At 34.2% G+C, this 16,390-nt stretch overlaps 1 protein-coding gene across 2 annotated transcripts in view; it reads left to right on the top strand.

Moving 5' to 3' along the window:
• The window catches only part of ZNRF2 (zinc and ring finger 2), an 84,910-nt gene extending 74,565 nt beyond the window's left edge, over positions 1-10,345 (top strand). Inside the window, exons 3-5 of one of the 2 annotated variants that reach the window (XM_043463285.1) lie at positions 219-324; positions 5,301-5,380; positions 8,620-10,345. In XM_043463285.1, the coding sequence (XP_043319220.1) occupies positions 219-324; positions 5,301-5,358 (164 nt within the window). In that variant the 3' untranslated portion in view covers positions 5,359-5,380; positions 8,620-10,345. Of the gene's footprint in view, positions 1-218; positions 325-5,300; positions 5,381-8,619 lie in introns of those variants that run through there. The other variant, XR_006268549.1, reaches the window with a different exon arrangement.
• The last annotated feature ends 6,045 nt before the right edge of the window (positions 10,346-16,390 follow it).

The raw sequence follows: 16,390 nt of genomic DNA, 5'->3' as shown, positions 1-16,390 counted from the left end.
TTGTATTAACTGTAATGCCTCAGTGAAATCTAAATGAAATTGAGAGACACTGTAAGTAAAGGTAAACATTGTTTACTGATTTATGAATAGTATTTCGAATATAGGTGGTGAATTTTATGTGCTTCTGACAAAAATATGCCAGACACCACTCTTTATAAGTTAGCATTCACATAATTCTTTCAGTTCTGTTGTCCTAAATGCATTTTCTTTTTTCTCAGAGGATGTACTGAGTAAAGATGCTGGGGAATGTGCAATATGCCTTGAAGAACTGCAGCAGGGAGATACTATAGCACGACTGCCTTGTCTGTGCATATATCATAAAGGGTGAGTTTATTTTTATGTTAGCCAAATTGATATTAGACTAAAAGACCTTTCTCAAAGTTTCAAATTTTGTAGTTAGGGCTGAAAGGTTTCTTCTTCATCGAAACTCCTCCCCTCCCCCAAAAAAGGCCTTTTTTTCCCTGTTGGGAATAAAAATCTGTTTGCATCTTAAAGTCTACCATTTATTAAGCATTTACTATAACCCAGGTATTGTCCATAGCTTCCTGAATAGGTTATCTTATGTAAGCCTTACAACAGTCTTGTACAGTTGAGGAAATAAGCTGGGGGGCATGGTCACATGGCTAGTAATAAATGAAAGAACTGAGATTCCAGCCATGTCTCTGACTCCAGAGCCCATCCGGTTTCTGATAAAGTGTTTTGGTTTTAGGGCAACAAGGAAAAATTTGATTTAAGATGATTTAAAGTAAACTACAAAAAGGACAGAAAACTATAACTTGAAAAGCAATAGTGGAAATAACTTGGAATTTTATGTAAAAGCAGAGGGTGGAGGTTGGAGAAAATAGTAAATAGTACCAAAACAAAGAGGCAAAAATAAATCCAATATCAGTAATTATAATAAATCCAAATGGTCAAACTAACCAGGTGAAAACAAATCAAAAGGTTGGAATATGCTGTTGATGAGCAGCACACTTAAACATAAAGGATACAGAACAATATGGACCTAAAGGGATAGAAGACTATATCCAGGCAAATGTTAAATAAATAAAACTGACAAAGCTAAATTAATATTGGACAAAATTAACTTTATTGAAGAAAGTATTACTAGTATTATATGATGATAATAGTATATAAAACTTCATTCTTTGTGTACCAAAGAACACAGTCTCAAAGTAAAATATGTAGAATGGTCAGAAAAAATTGAGAAATCATCATGGTAATTGGAAATTTGAATATAGTTCTTGAGTCAAATAGGCATACATATAACTAGTTAAGACATAGAAAAATTGAGCAGTACAGTGAACAGATTTGATCTCATGAGTATGAATGGATGTATCTACACTCAGCAATTTAGAGAATACATTTTCTTTTCAGGGGCATACAAAATACTGTAGAAATTGGTCATGTACTAGGCCACACGGCAGGTCTTAGTAAACCACAAAAAGCTGGTACCATACAGAAAGCTGTTCTGTTCTCTGAGCATAGTTAGATGTCAATGACAAAAGATAAATGATCTTCACACATACTCTTAAGTAACTTACAGATCAAAGAAGAAATCATAATGGAACTTCGAAAATATTCTGAATAATAGTGAAAACCTTTTCAGCATTTTTCTAGAGTGATCCTTGCAAGATTTGTGTTACTGTGGAAAGGAAGACTGGAAATCAATAGTCTTAAGTTTTTATCTGAATTAGAAAATTGATAGCAGGAAACGAAGGAAACAAAGATCAGAGAAGAAAAAAATTGAGGGAAAAAAGTACACACTAGGTTAGAGACGAACAAAGCAATAGCAAACTGCAACAGGAATAAGATTTATTAAGAATAAATCTTACAAAAAGATATTCAAGATTTTAAAACATTACTGAAAGATATTATCGAAGGTCTAAAATAAATATGTGGCATACGATTTTGTGGATGGGAAAACTCAATATCATAAAGATGTCACTTCACCCCAAATCTATGTAGTTAATACTATTTCAATCAAATCTCAACTAGTTTTTTCATGTGACTTGACAAGTTGATTCTTACATGTATATGGACAAAAGAGCAAAGGGTCAAGAATAGTCAAGACAATCGTAAAGAAGTAAGTGATGCTGGGTGGTGGTGGTGGGGGTACTTATCCTATACAGATTCACTGTAAGACTCTTAATTAATGTGGTGTGGAAAAGAATATAGACAGGTAAGTGGAAAAGAATAGAGCCCATAAACACTCATGCATATAAAATGGAGATTCAGCATTGCATGGAGGTAAAGAACATGGCCAATACTCCAATACTTGGTCACCTGATGCGAAGAACCGACTCACTGGAAAAGGCCCTGATGCTGGGAAAGATTGAAGGCAGGAGAAGGGGGCGACAGAGGATGAGATGGTCGGATGGCATCACCAACTCGATGGACATGAGTTTGAGCAAGCTTCGGGAGTTGGTGATGGACAGGGAATCCTGGCGTGCTGCAGTCCGTGGGGTCGCAAAGAGTTGGACATGACTGAGCAACTGAACTGAAAGAACATGGACTGTTAAGAGTCAAGATTCCTAAAATTTGAATCCTAGCCCCTGTACTAATTCATTGTATCATCTTGGTCAAGTTACTTTCTCTGCCTTAATCTGTAAAATGAAGCACTGGTATTAACTTCATAGAGTTGTTCTGAGGTTTTAAATGAGTTATTTTTAGAAAGTGCTGGCAAATAATAGATGCTATATAAGTGATTGTTAAACCAATTTTTCCATTTATTCATGTTAAACAAAGGTGGTATTACAGTATAGTAAAGATAATAAGGAATAAACTATTCATTGAGTGGCACTGGAATCAGTTAGTTATTGACATGAAAAAATAATTGAATATTTTACTTTTGAAATAAGAATTAATTCTAGATTAACTGCCTATGGAAACTAAAGTCTAAAGTATTGGAAAGAATATAGAGAGATGTTCTTAACCTCATGGCAAGGAATTTTGGGGGCTAAGATAACCTCTCCATAAAAAGTTAAAAGAAAAGTAGAAGAATTTGACTATATTAAAATTTAAGTGTTTTTTGCATCATGATACTATGAAAAATTTAAAACTAGAAGTCAGAATGTTTTCAGTACATATAACAAAGGTTCGATATGTAAAACATGGAAGCAGTACTATATGTTATTTTGGAATACATACACACAGTTTTAGAGTACAGGAGATTGATTTCCTGCTGGATCTTGGGAGGGGAATATAATATTTTAAATGGGTTCAAAGCAGTTTATCTAAGAAGAGGAGATTTTAAATGCTTTCTTTGTCGAGATGAACTGAAATCACATGGTTATAAAATAGGAAGTGCCCATTTTAGATCACAGAATTGTACATTAAGATGTACTGAGTATTGTTAATGCATCTGGCGTATTTTGTTCAGTTCTCAGTATTTTGTTGTTAAGAGGCATTCTGGTAAACCAGAAGTGAGTCAAACAGCAAGTTGAAAACAGTGTCGTAAGTCAAATTGGGCAGGTTTATTTAGACAGCAAAAGTCTTAATGGCAACAGAAATTATTTTAAAATATTTGTAAGAATATTGTGTGGATGGGATCTTTTACCTTCTTTCCTTTTAAATTTATCTATTGGTTTTACCTATCAAACCAACCTGTGAGGATGGATAACTATTAATTTTGTCCTTCAGCATATTAGTCAAGCCATCTAACTTTGTGGCATATGTTAATTTGTGCTGTTAACTGAGAATGTTTAACACTTTAAAAGCAAATCTCCTTGGGTAATTTTCTAGCTGTTGGGCAAGTTACTTATCCTTCAAGGCTCAAGAGTTTATCGTTAGAACTTTCTGCATGAACTTTCTGTTCTATGTCTGTTTTATCTAGTAGAGTAGCCCTAGCCATGTGGTTGTTGAGCACTTGAAATGTGGCTAGTGCGACTAAGCAAGTGGATTTTTCTTTAATTTTGATGAATTTAAATAGCCATAGGTTGGTGGGAATGCAAACTAGTACAGCAGCTATGGAGAACAGTGTGGAGATTTCTTAAAAAACTGGAAATAGAACTGCCATATGACCCAGCAATCCCACTTCTGGGCATACACACTGAGGAAACCAGATCTGAAAGAGACACGTGTACCCCAATGTTCATCGCAGCACTGTTTATACTAGCCAGGACATGGAAGCAACCTAGATGCCCATCAGCAGATGAATGGATAAGGAAGCTGTGGTACATATACACCATGGAATATTACTCAGCCGTTAAAAAGAATTCATTTGAATCAGTTCTAATGAGATGGATGAAACTGGAGCCCCTTATACAGAGAGAAGTAAGCCAGGAAGATAAAGATCATTACAGTATACTAACGCATATATATGGAATTTAGAAAGATGGTAATGATAACCCTATATGCAAAACAGAAAAAGAGACACAGATGTACAGAACAGAATTTTGGACTCTGTGGGAGAAGGCGAGGGTGGGATGTTTCGAGAGAACAGCATCGAAACATGTATATTATCTACGGTGAAACAGATCACCAGCCCAGGTGGGATGCATGAGACAAGTGCTCGGGCCTGGTGCACTGGGAAGACCCAGAGGAATCGGGTGGAGAGGGAGGTGGGAGGGGGGATCGGGATGGGGAATACTTGTAAATCCATGGCTGATTCATGTCAATGTATGACAAAAACCACTACAATGTTGTAAAGTAATTAGCCTCCAACTAATAAAAGTAAATGAAAAAAATAAAAAATAAATAGCCATATGTCGCTCGTGACTTACTGCATTGAACAGTGCAGATCTATAATGATAATTATATATGCACCCTAATATTTAACTTCCTGTAAACTCTTAAGATAGTTTATAAATGGATGATGGTATATCTATTTGTATCTGGACATGTATTGTTGGAAGAAAGGGATAGAATTAAGTTTTCAATACTCCCATATATAGTCTTTTAAAATGTAATATAGTATTGTCAAGAATTAAAATTTAAAAGCTTGATCTGTGGTTGACATTTGCATAAATTTGAACAACTATTTTGAAGACAAATATCTGTCCAGATTTGACCTTTAGCTTTGAATATTGGTCAAGTGGTAGTTCTTTAGGTTCTCTTTTGGGAATGGTGGTTCTGTTTAAACCTTAAAGTACATTATAGCATAATTTTGCAAAGATTTATTTCCTTCTTAGAATAATGAGAATGTAATAAAAATATCCTTTTATTTATATATGCCAAATATCATTAAAAATATCAAATTCTTTTTCTGTAGAGATATTAATGTCAAGAAGTAAGCATTTTTATTATAACTATTATATAGATAATTAAACGTGTTTCAATTTTTCTGTTTTTTACTTTTCTAGCTGCATAGATGAATGGTTTGAAGTAAATAGATCTTGCCCTGAGCACCCTTCAGATTAAGCATCAGCCTCCTGTCTTATAGGTAATTATCCCTTTTTTTTTTAAATTGCTTTTTAAACTGTTACCTGAGTCATCCATTCTAAACCACCGTTTTTATTCATTGATTTAGTCACTGAGGTGTGTGTGTGTGTTCCAGGCATTGTATTAGGCTGCTGTATAGAAAACTCACATAAAAAGTTACAAAGAAATAAATTTTCTTGATTTCCTGAAGAGAATCATGTATTAAGTAAACTCTACAATTTTGGTACTTTTAAGGCACTTTAACTTATTTTAGTTTAATGCTTTCAAAAACCCCATGAACTACTATCCTGACCCCATTTTACCGATGAGAAACCCGAGGGTCAGAGTAATGAAGTTCCATGACATTAAGCAGCATGTTGTCCCAACAATCCACAATTATGTAGTTAGTAACAGAATCAAATTCCATACTCTTCCCCTAACTTCCCAGGTATGTTTTTTAGGTAATGCAATATATTACAGTTCTTCAGTCATAATAATTAGTTAACATTTATATTGCATTATTATATTAAAAAACAGAGACATTACTTTGCCAATAGAGGTCTGCCTAGTCAAGGCTATGGTTTTTCCAGTAGTCATGTATGGATGTGAGAGTTGGACTATAAAGAAAGCTGAGCACCGAAGAATTGATGCTTTTGAACTGTGGTGTTGAAGAAGACTTTTGAGAGTCCCTTGGACTGCAAGGAGATCCAACCAGTCCATCCTAAAGGAGGATCAGTCGTGGGTGTTCATTGGAGGGACTGATGTTGAAGCTGAAACTCCAGTACTTTGGCCACCTGGTGGGGAGAGCTGACTTATTTGAAAAGACCCTGATGCTGGGAAAGATTGAGGGCAGGAGGAGAAGGGGATGACAGAGGATGAGATGGCTGGATAGCATCACCGACGCAACGGACATGGGTTTGGGTGGACTTGGGGAGTTGGTGATGGACAGGGAGGTCTGGTGTGCTGCGGTTCATGGGGTCGCAAAGAGTCAGACACGACTGAGCAACTGCATTGATAATGTACTAGGCATTGGTCTAAGCATTTTACATCTGTTAATAACTCATCTAATTGTTGTAACAATTCTTTGAGCTCAGTACTCTTAACTACTCCCATAATGCAGGTGAGGAGACTAAGTTTTAGAGAGGGTAAGAAACTTGGCCTGTCAAGGTCACATGGCTAGTTCCTTAGTAGAGCTGGTAATTGAACCCAAAGATTGTGTTCTTTGCTATTTTGCTGTTATTAGTGAGAACATTTTCCTCAGAAAGCTGTTTTTATAGTCATTCATTCAATTTTATCTTTCATTTGTGTATCCTATCTACACAGTAGACACAAAAAAAGAGTTTTTAAACCAAATACAGAATTTGTTTTGCACTGTTGACATAGCTTATTCATGATTCTGCATTTTCTGAAAATGTGCATTGAATGAAAACCTCAAAACCTCACTTGTGTATTGCTTTTTTTTAATTTTCCATGAAGTGAATTGAATGACATCGTTTAGCTTTGAAATAAGTTAATTGCTAACTTCCTATGTTTCAAAAGCTTTTTATTTGTGTCACTTCAAAATGATATAAAGGTATAAAGTATTGTGTTTTACATGAAGGCCGAATATTTTAGCCAATCTTGAAATTGTTTGGGAAGGAGTTACTGCCTCTGTGTTCAGAGACTAAAGGTAGTCACAGAACAGTCTTTTCTGAATGTGATCACAGGCAGGAAGCTAGAGCAGATAGTATCCTAAGTTCTAGTCCTGTGCTGTCCCCCTGACTTCCTTTTATTTCAGTAACTCCTGGTCTTAAATATGAAATGTTGTGATAATGAACACATTCAAGGGATTCTGTTGTTCTTAATGAGGATCACTTAATAGCAACAGATTAGAGTATTAACAAAGGAGCTTTGAGGTAACTTAGTAACAGCTGTTGCAGCTGGAATGAGAGCTGCAGCCTTGAGACTCTGTATTAATAGCAGTAGGGTCGCACATGTGAACTGCGAAGTCCTGGCTAAACTGTCAGCTTTTGAACCTTTTTACTATGAGATAATTCAGATCATACCTTGACACATTTGAAGTATGAATTGGAATTAGATTACTGTGTAAGAGAAGGGGATGAGAGTGATATTTTGAGGATGAATGCATGTATGCTTTTATCTCACTTTGTTAAAGGGATTTTGAAGAGGAAGATGCTTTGGAATGTCTTCAGTGTCACATTACATCTGGGTCACTAAAGTAACGCTATGGCTAAAATTATAAAAGCTTTTTAAGAGAAGTACTAACACCAATGCTAATAGAATGAAATTTCGTATTTTATGGACCAAAGCAATATGTCTAAGTCTTTCACCCATAAGTAAAATTTGTCTTTTTAGTCAATAAACTTTTTTGTGTGTAAGTGGAGTTTTATGATATAAAATCTGTTATTACCTAGTATAATCAGCTAAATCTTTCTTTTCGTGTCACAGCGAGCTTATGGGATATGTGGCAACATGGCATCTCATCTTATGGGCAACATCATGTGTGTTGGTTTTAAACAGCATTTCAGTTTCCTTACCCTGTGTATCAGTGTTATCTTCTATCTTCTTTAGTTCTTTTTTTTTCCCCAATGTGGAACCTGAGTTTGGATGTGAATCAGTGGACTCTGTCTGTATGGGTCTTTTCAAATGATAAGTCATTTCTAAGAATGTATAGACATGGGATTCCTCAACTCACATTTTGTCTTTGTTCTGACTGCCTTTGTCAAATGATGAATCCTCCTATTTCTTTAACTGTCCTAGATTAAAAGTGTATGGGTTTGAAGAGGATTTGGTGTTGTTAAAACTTTTTTTTTAAAGCAACATGTACCGATATTCTTCAGCATATGAATTTAGTAGTCAGTCTAAAATACAGACACATGAATATCTAAGGTCTTGATTAGTTAGGAGATGATTTACTACTTTTAACTTTGAGATTTTGGGTTACTTGGAAAGGGATTAATGAATTGTGTATATGTGTATGTGTTTGTACTTTCTCTACTCTGTTGTAGTCTTTCTTGTGGAGGGGGAAGGACTGTTTGTGGTTTGGTTTTTTTTGGTAACAATTTTAAGCTTTAATTTGTCCTTTGGTGTCCTTGATTTGTTCTTTTGCACAGAACACAGGTTTTTATCAGCTTTTTAAAATGCTAAGTGTATGAAAATTTACAGTCTAAAGAAATGTTCATGGGGAAATAGGTGTTTAATTTTTATTTGTGTTACTATTATGGACCATTGCTTAAGCTGAATGTATCTGCTTTTACACAGGTTTCCTTGACTTCAAGATGCTTGAAAAACCAAGAGGATACGATCTGTCTCTGGAAAAACAAAAACAAAAATGCAGGCACACTCAGCCAGATATCTAAGTTCTGTGAGACTCAGTAATGCAGAGATGGACAATCATATAGGAGAAAAAATCCTGCTGAAGAGAGGACAATTGCCACAGAACTCAGTGTACCAAACATGCATATAAAGGACACGCAGGGATTTTGAAAATGCTGCACATCCCTTAGTAGTCATCTACATAGGTAATACTGATGAACATTTTGTATTCAGACGCCAAAGTTAACTGATTTAAAAGTTGATTTACTTTTTATTAAGTTCTCTAGGGCTGCACAACTACTTGTGTTTGATTTGTTTTGGTTTTTAGTTTGGGGACCCTTTATTTTCCCAACATGATGTTCCTGCATTCATCAGTTCTTAAATTGAAGACCACGTAATTTACTTCTTAAAAATTAAAGTCTTAAATGTGAAACCAAGAAATGTAATCAAGCAGTAAAACATTCTCTGAATGTAGACCATGATCTCAAGTTCTTCGATTTTTTTTTTCTCCCCCAAGAGTAGAAAATAGGCTTCTACATAGGAAAGCTACAGTATGTTACTATTGTAAATTAAAGGTTTAACATTATCAGAATGCAGTCCAAAGAATAAAAAAATCAAGTTACATATAATATTCTAATTAATTAAATCTAGGATTATCTACTGAATTGCAATTTATTAAATATGTTACTTCCTTTTTAAATAAAACTGCTCAACAGGTAATCAGCAATGAATCATCTTGCAGCTATGCAACTTAAAAAAAAAATAATTACCAATTTTAAGTGCTGCCAGCTATAATAACTTTGTTTTAACGGGTATTTTTATTTGTTCTCTTCATGTAATGTGCTTTGCATCTCCAGGCAGTTTTCCTACATTTAGGTAAAATGTTTAGCAGGTTGTAATACTTTAATAACTTACAAAAAGGGTAAAACAAAATTTTCTTGAGTGGAACTTGGAATAATTTGAGGGACATTTTTATATACTTTTAAAAATCAGAATTTAATTGGGATGCCAGATTTATAGCAATTTGCATCTTTAATTTTCCAGATAGTCTGGAGTTTAGCATTTGATAAATGATTTTTTAAAGCAGACATAAAGATTTTGTTAATTTATAATTTATTAATGTGTTATTACTATAATTAAAATGTTACAGAGAGTTTTAAATTCAGTCTTGTATAGAAAGAAATGTATTAAGCAAAATTATGTGAATAAATATTCCCACAAAATACATCTGAATGGTTAAAGAATACTGGAAGAGAGCTATCAGGGCTGCAACAATGAATGTCTTTTTTTTTTTTTTTTTAGTATCAGACATACCTATTCATAAATTTCATGTTTTCAACATAGGGAAAATGTTATCAGAGAACAATTTAAGCAGTGCACTTTACTCGGAATAATTAAGAGTTACACAGTACTGTTTCCTTATTTTAAGCTTTCTTTAATGTATTTAAGTTTTTGTTTTTTTTTTTAACTGCTGCTTTTCTTATCCTTCTCAGTTTTTTTCCCTTGTTCTGTTGCTTCTGTTTCATATTTTTTTTAAAAAGGGCATGTACAGGAGCAACTGCTGCTACCCAGAAAAACTTGTGTATTATAAAAAATGTTAAAAAAGAATTTCTAATTGCTATTTGTGTGATTCTAGAGCAGATAACATTTTCCCTAAAGTTATGCTGTGAAATGCCTTTTGTTATGGTGCAGTTGATTAAGGAATCTTAAACCTCCATTGAGACAAGCTGATGGCACAGTTTCATAGGTGCTTTTTTAACCAGTTGTGGAAAATATGCTTTCCTCAAGGAAAATATTCTCCTTAAATTTTTTGTTATCATGAAATCTTAATATGAATGGCTTTTAGTTCACATTTTCAGGTTTGTCAGCTCTCTCTCCCTCTGTTGCTCTTGCGTGCATCTCTCTTTCTCTGACACACACACACACACACACACACACACACACACACACACACACACACACACACACACACACACACACACACACACACACACACACACACACACACACCCACCCCCCCAAGAAAAACCTCTTAGAATGTGAATAATTTTTTTTTCTACTAGTATGTTGTTATGGTAAGAATTACTTTGTAGTCCATTCTTAAAGGAAAAGATTTACTATAGCTGTGGTAGTTAGCTATTGATATTTTCTTGGAAGTTGATTTTCTGATATAATGTACTCATTGACTTTTAAAGTTTATTGGCCTAAATTCCCTTCTCCTTCTTTATCCAGTACCATGCTCTCACAGTCTTATTCACTTAGCCTTTGTTTGTCATAAGGTTCTGTGCTGCAGCTCCTACAATAGAAGCTTCTGTGGTTTAAAAGAAAGGTCATTGTTTGCCAGTGTCAAGTGCTACTTGATTATTTGTTTAGAACAGTATTTACTTATTAATAAATTTGTTCATAGTGATCCCTTTTTGTTAAAATTTACAAAAGGTAACATTTTTTTTAACTTTAAATTCAGTCTCCATCAGTGACTTTTTAAAAAAAGAATTGAGAAATTGAAAAAATTTTAAAGCCCAAATGCTCCAGTTTTTATTTAAAGTCAAAATTGTTAATCTGGAAAATATTATAAGTAATATTGTGCATGTCACTTATAATATTTATAAATTTATATAAAGACACTGAATAGTGTAAGTAGGACAGAAAATGACATTAGATGTTTGAACATGTAGTTGAAACTGCTGACAGCCGAATATTACGGAGACAAAGAGTGAAACCCTAGTTATCAAGTTGGTTCTAGTTTTCTAGAAACTTTGTAAATACTTCATTTTTAAGTAAGATCACAGTTAGGTATATAGAAAGCAGTATATTCTGAAATTTCACCTTAGTGCCACTCTTTTCTTTATAATGGGTTTATTGCCAATTTTGACTCATGCTGATCTGATATTTTTCCCCCAGAATGTATAAAAGAGTGTAAGGATGTATATGAGTACAATTATTCTGTCTTCTTTTGGCTCTTTCCCAGAGAAATAAACTAAGAATAATCTTAATCTCTGTTTTTAAGACCTGGTCCTAAATCAGATATAGATTGCGTTTTAAGAGTAATGTTTGTGATTGAAATATAGATAATGGTTTCTCTAACTCATTTTTTGTAGTAGCCAAAGCAACTAAAAAGTCATGTTGTTAACTGTTGGATACTGTGTAGGTTTTGATTGTTTCTTAGTGCAAGTTTTCTATTTCTTTTGAATATTACACAATTATTTCAGTTTTCACCTACTAAGCAGTCTATTGGAATGTAGCCCCAAAATGCCTGAGGGAGCATATTTGCAGTATGTATCTTGAGTTAATGAAAATACCAGATTTTTTTCAAAGTTTAGTTTGCTTTCTAAGTTTGGATTTAGTGGAGTTTAAAAGCAGTTGTTTAACATTATAGCAAGACATAAGGATATTCCTTTAGTTGAAAAAGGACTGTAATTTAATGTAAATATTACCTAATTTAACTTACTAACTTATAGAATTGAAGAAGGGAAATTACATTTGAACAAAGCATGAAACTTTTTTAAAATTCAAGAATAATTGACTTAACCATCTGATTGACATCCATGTTATTATAGATTGATAGTAATAGTCATCTTACATTTCCACAGAGAAAGTTTTCAAGTAAGTTAGATTATTAAGAATTTTATAAAACTGCATAGAGATACATATTGCTCTAAATACAGTACAACTTGTTCATTTGGGCTGTTTTCTTGCATTCTGATTTATCTTGAGGTGAACTCAGAAAATACTGACAGTGGGTGGTTAAATGTGAAGTGTCCCTTGTTCATGTACAGATATTTTCTAAGTTAAAAAAAAAAAAATCTAGCATGCCAGTATTTTGTCTTTGGCCCATTCCCCTTTATTTCTGAAGTATGTAACTTCTGATCTTTTTCTTTGCTATATTATTAGAAGCATTATGGTAGTTTTATCATCTGTGTTATTGCCCCCTTTTCTTCTCTATCCAGATTTTTTCATTCTGAAACTCAATTGTTACTTGATTTTTATATATATATATATATACATATATATATATATATATATGAAATTGCTACTTAGTGTAGTAGTGATCCTTATTCAGGAACAGCTGGTAAAAATTTTTTGTAATAATAGATAATACTGGGCTTCCCTGGTGGCTTAGCTGGTAAAAGAATCTGCCTGCAGTGTGGGAAACCTGGGTTTGATTCCTGGGTTGGGAAAATCCCCTGGAGAAGGGGATGACTACGCACTCCAGTATTCTGACCTGGAGAATTCCATGGACTCTATAGTCCATGGGGTTGCAAAGAGTCAGGCACAACTGAGCGACTTTCACTAGACAATACTACAAATAAACCATATTCTATGAATGTGCTTAAGTTAGGGATATTCTTTTCAAATCACAGAATTCTTGTATTGAATCAGAAATACCTTGTCCTTTTAGTTGTCTGATTCTCTATGGAGAATAAAAGACATCAAAGAAAATCTGATTTGATAATGTTTAGTTTTAGTCAAAAATGCAAAATTACTATACTTCGGGGCGTTGGCATATTTTCAGATATTTAAGCCATCATTCATTTTAGACCAATAGCTGATAAGATAAATTGTTGGTTGCTTGTTGGTTGCATGGCATAAACTCACATCCCAGAAAGAAATGAAATTTTTAAAAGTGATATTTTAGTATCTGTTAACCAACTTTGTGGTTCTTAACTCTGCTCTGGACTGTGTGGCATCTTCCAGGATTGCAAGTCTTAGAATCAGAAGTGACTAATTTCTTCTGTTACTAGATTCTCATGACTTCCTTTTTCATTTAGTATGCTGAGATTGGTAAGTACTGATGATTTCTATTTATTAACTTAAGAGTTCTCTGGGCAACCTGTTACCAGTGAATCTGGTGCCAGCATCTTGAAAAGGTTTCGTTGTTAGTCAAAAGCATTTTGAGCATCTGTGTGCATTTAATACAGTTAGCAGATCCTATAGAGAGATACAAGAGATTTGGGGATTTGATGATGATATTGATCTCCATTACATTTTATTGCTTTGTAATGACTGTGTGAGTTTCCTTATTTGAAAATCATGATAATAATATTTACCTCTACTGCTCTAGAGGGTCATGGTTTCCTCAACTCTTCTGTAATACTTTTTAATTTCCTCTATTAGAAAGGGTTTTCCTGGTATCAAAAGCATCAATCACAAGAAATAGAGAAGATGTTTTGGGAACAACTTGTATGCTCTACAGTGGAACAATTCATTATTAATATTTTAATAAATAAGACTTCCAAATGATCTTGCCAAATTATCCCACTATTTAGAAGTAGAAAATAAGAGAAGAATTCTTTCAGGGAACTTTGTCATATCCACCTTATGTCTAGAAGTTGACAGTACATTACAATAAAACAGAATTATCTGAATTCTGAAAGGTTACCATGAATTAACTTATGTCACAGGTTTTTTTATTTTTTTATACTCATTGCCACAAAAATTGAATAAAAAATATTAAAATTCTGCAATAGCTTAAGAAACAACTGTTTGTAGTGGTAGTGGACAAAGAGGCCTTTATTCACTACTGTAATGATAAGGAAAGAGACATACTGTGAAATTTCTAATGTAAAACCTATTTTGTAAATTTGTAATTGAAATGTGATTGGAGAGCTATTATATTTTAGGGAAGAATGATGGTCTGCCAGTGCACAATCATAACTTAAAATTTAGATTGTATTTTAGTAACATTCCATTATATTTTTAAAAGGAGGGTAATTAATCTTTTGAAACACAGTTTTCATGATGGAAGAGGTATTGAATTTTTTAGCATAGTGGTTAACAACATGGATTTTGGAGCCACAGTGCCTAGTTTTGCCATCTTCTTAATGTTGGCAATATACTTCTCTGTGCCTCGCTTTTGCCTATAAAAACAGGTAATACTACTGCCTACCTCAAGGTTGTTGTGAGGATTAAATGGAAAGTACATGTATGCACCAGACAGAGTAAGCACTTAATAATGTTAGTAGTTTTTATAAATAAAAATATTTTTGCCCATTTGTGAATAAATTTTGTTATTCTCATCATTCATGAAGTATAGGAGTAATTCATAGACCTTGATTTAAAAAACGTAAGTGTAATAGAGGGCAGGGTGGATTCTGATCTTCCCTCTTGCTGAAATCTGAAGATTATTTCAGCAGTTACATATTAAGCAGTACTTGGTTCTGTGGACTATTAGGGAACTAAGAATATAGAAATCAAGAATAACTGATCTCCAGTAATTTAATTTTTAGTATGTGAAGCAAATAAGTAAACAAACATATAATAAGGAGTAAAGGCTGTTGTGGAGGTAGGGAGAAGGGTCATTAAGCTCAGACTAGGCAAGAGAATGACCTTAAGTCTTTAAGAAGAAGTAGTCTTTAATCCATTAAAAGGAAATGTGAAGCAGGAGGTTGGGAAGAGTATTCTCAGGCAGAAAACATAGCAGATAGAATCATAACCCTCTTGGAGAGGTGCTATGTCTAGAGAGGTAAGCAGGTAAGAAATATCGAAGGTATGTATATACCAAACTAAGATGGAAGGATTTTTAGCAGGAAAAAGACATCAGATTCACCCTTCAGATTAGAGAGGAATGAGCCTAGTGGCAGACATGTTAGAAAACTTACAGTAATTCAGGCAAGATGATGAGCAGAACTAAAGCAATGACAATAGGGAGAGCAAAAAGGAAGAACTTAAAGAAGTAAAGAGTAGAAGTAACTCACCTTGGTAGTCACTTAGATGTAAAGGATGACAGATAAGACCAAGACAACTTTCAGCTAGTACTTTTCCCACATCTTGAAGGGTGGAATCTTTCCCTGAGGAAAGCCAATTATGCTGAAGAATCTGCTGGAAAACCAAAGATAAAGAGAACCAGCTCTGACCTGAAGGATCTTAAATGGAGGCAGAGTCTTGAGAGAACCAGACAAGAACAGCTGGTGTGTGTGTGTGTGTCTGTCTGTTTTTAGTGTTTAGGGGGAGTCTAGATAAAAATGTGGCCAACACTATTAGAAGTATATGGTAAGTGGGCTACACCGAACTAGGTTATTGACATCTAGGTTGGGTGACTTGGACTCCTCCACCACTAATCTTCCCCTTAACCTCAGATACCTCTTGGAGTAGGGCCATGCTCTCCTAGGTGTGTTCAGTGAAATGCTGAGATGCACGCTGAAGCTTTCTTGAAGTTTTCTCTTTGAGTCATTTTTCCCGTACTCTTTCTGTCTACCAGTCTTCTACTCTTGGAAGAAGAGTATTTTTAGAAATAGACAGGAAGGATGAATCCTGCTGTCCTAATGGATGCTGCTGTTGGAATGAGTAAGATAGGCTGTGCAAGAGGACCGGAAGAGGACCAGTTCCTGGAAGACTCTGGATTGCTGCTGGCTGCATTATGATCTTTGTTAGCAGTTGCTAAATTCTGTCACACAGAGCTTTATTTCTATGGTTCTTTCCATATAAACTTATGAATTCAGTGTTCATTATTTTATGAGATTTTAAAAAGTGCATGACAAAAAATATCTTCCCAACGAAGTCAGTTTGAGATTTAAATGCTTTTGAGTTGTCTTGATCATTTTGTAGCTGGATAACTGAGAGCAGTTGTAATTGTACAGTATTACAATGTAAATTTGTGTTTCAGAAAAATATCAAGTTATTGTATGTCATGAACTTTTCAAAGTAAATCATTAGTAATTGAAATGTTATTAAATCTGTAAATGTTAAAAGGATTCATGTCCAAGTATTCAGGGGATAG

The sequence above is a fragment of the Cervus canadensis genome, chromosome 3, assembly GCF_019320065.1.
Source record: "Cervus canadensis isolate Bull #8, Minnesota chromosome 3, ASM1932006v1, whole genome shotgun sequence".
Taxonomy (NCBI): Eukaryota; Metazoa; Chordata; class Mammalia; order Artiodactyla; family Cervidae; genus Cervus; species Cervus canadensis.
The sequence above is the reverse complement of the archived record's forward strand: the minus strand, read 5'-3'. Positions and strand labels throughout refer to the sequence as shown.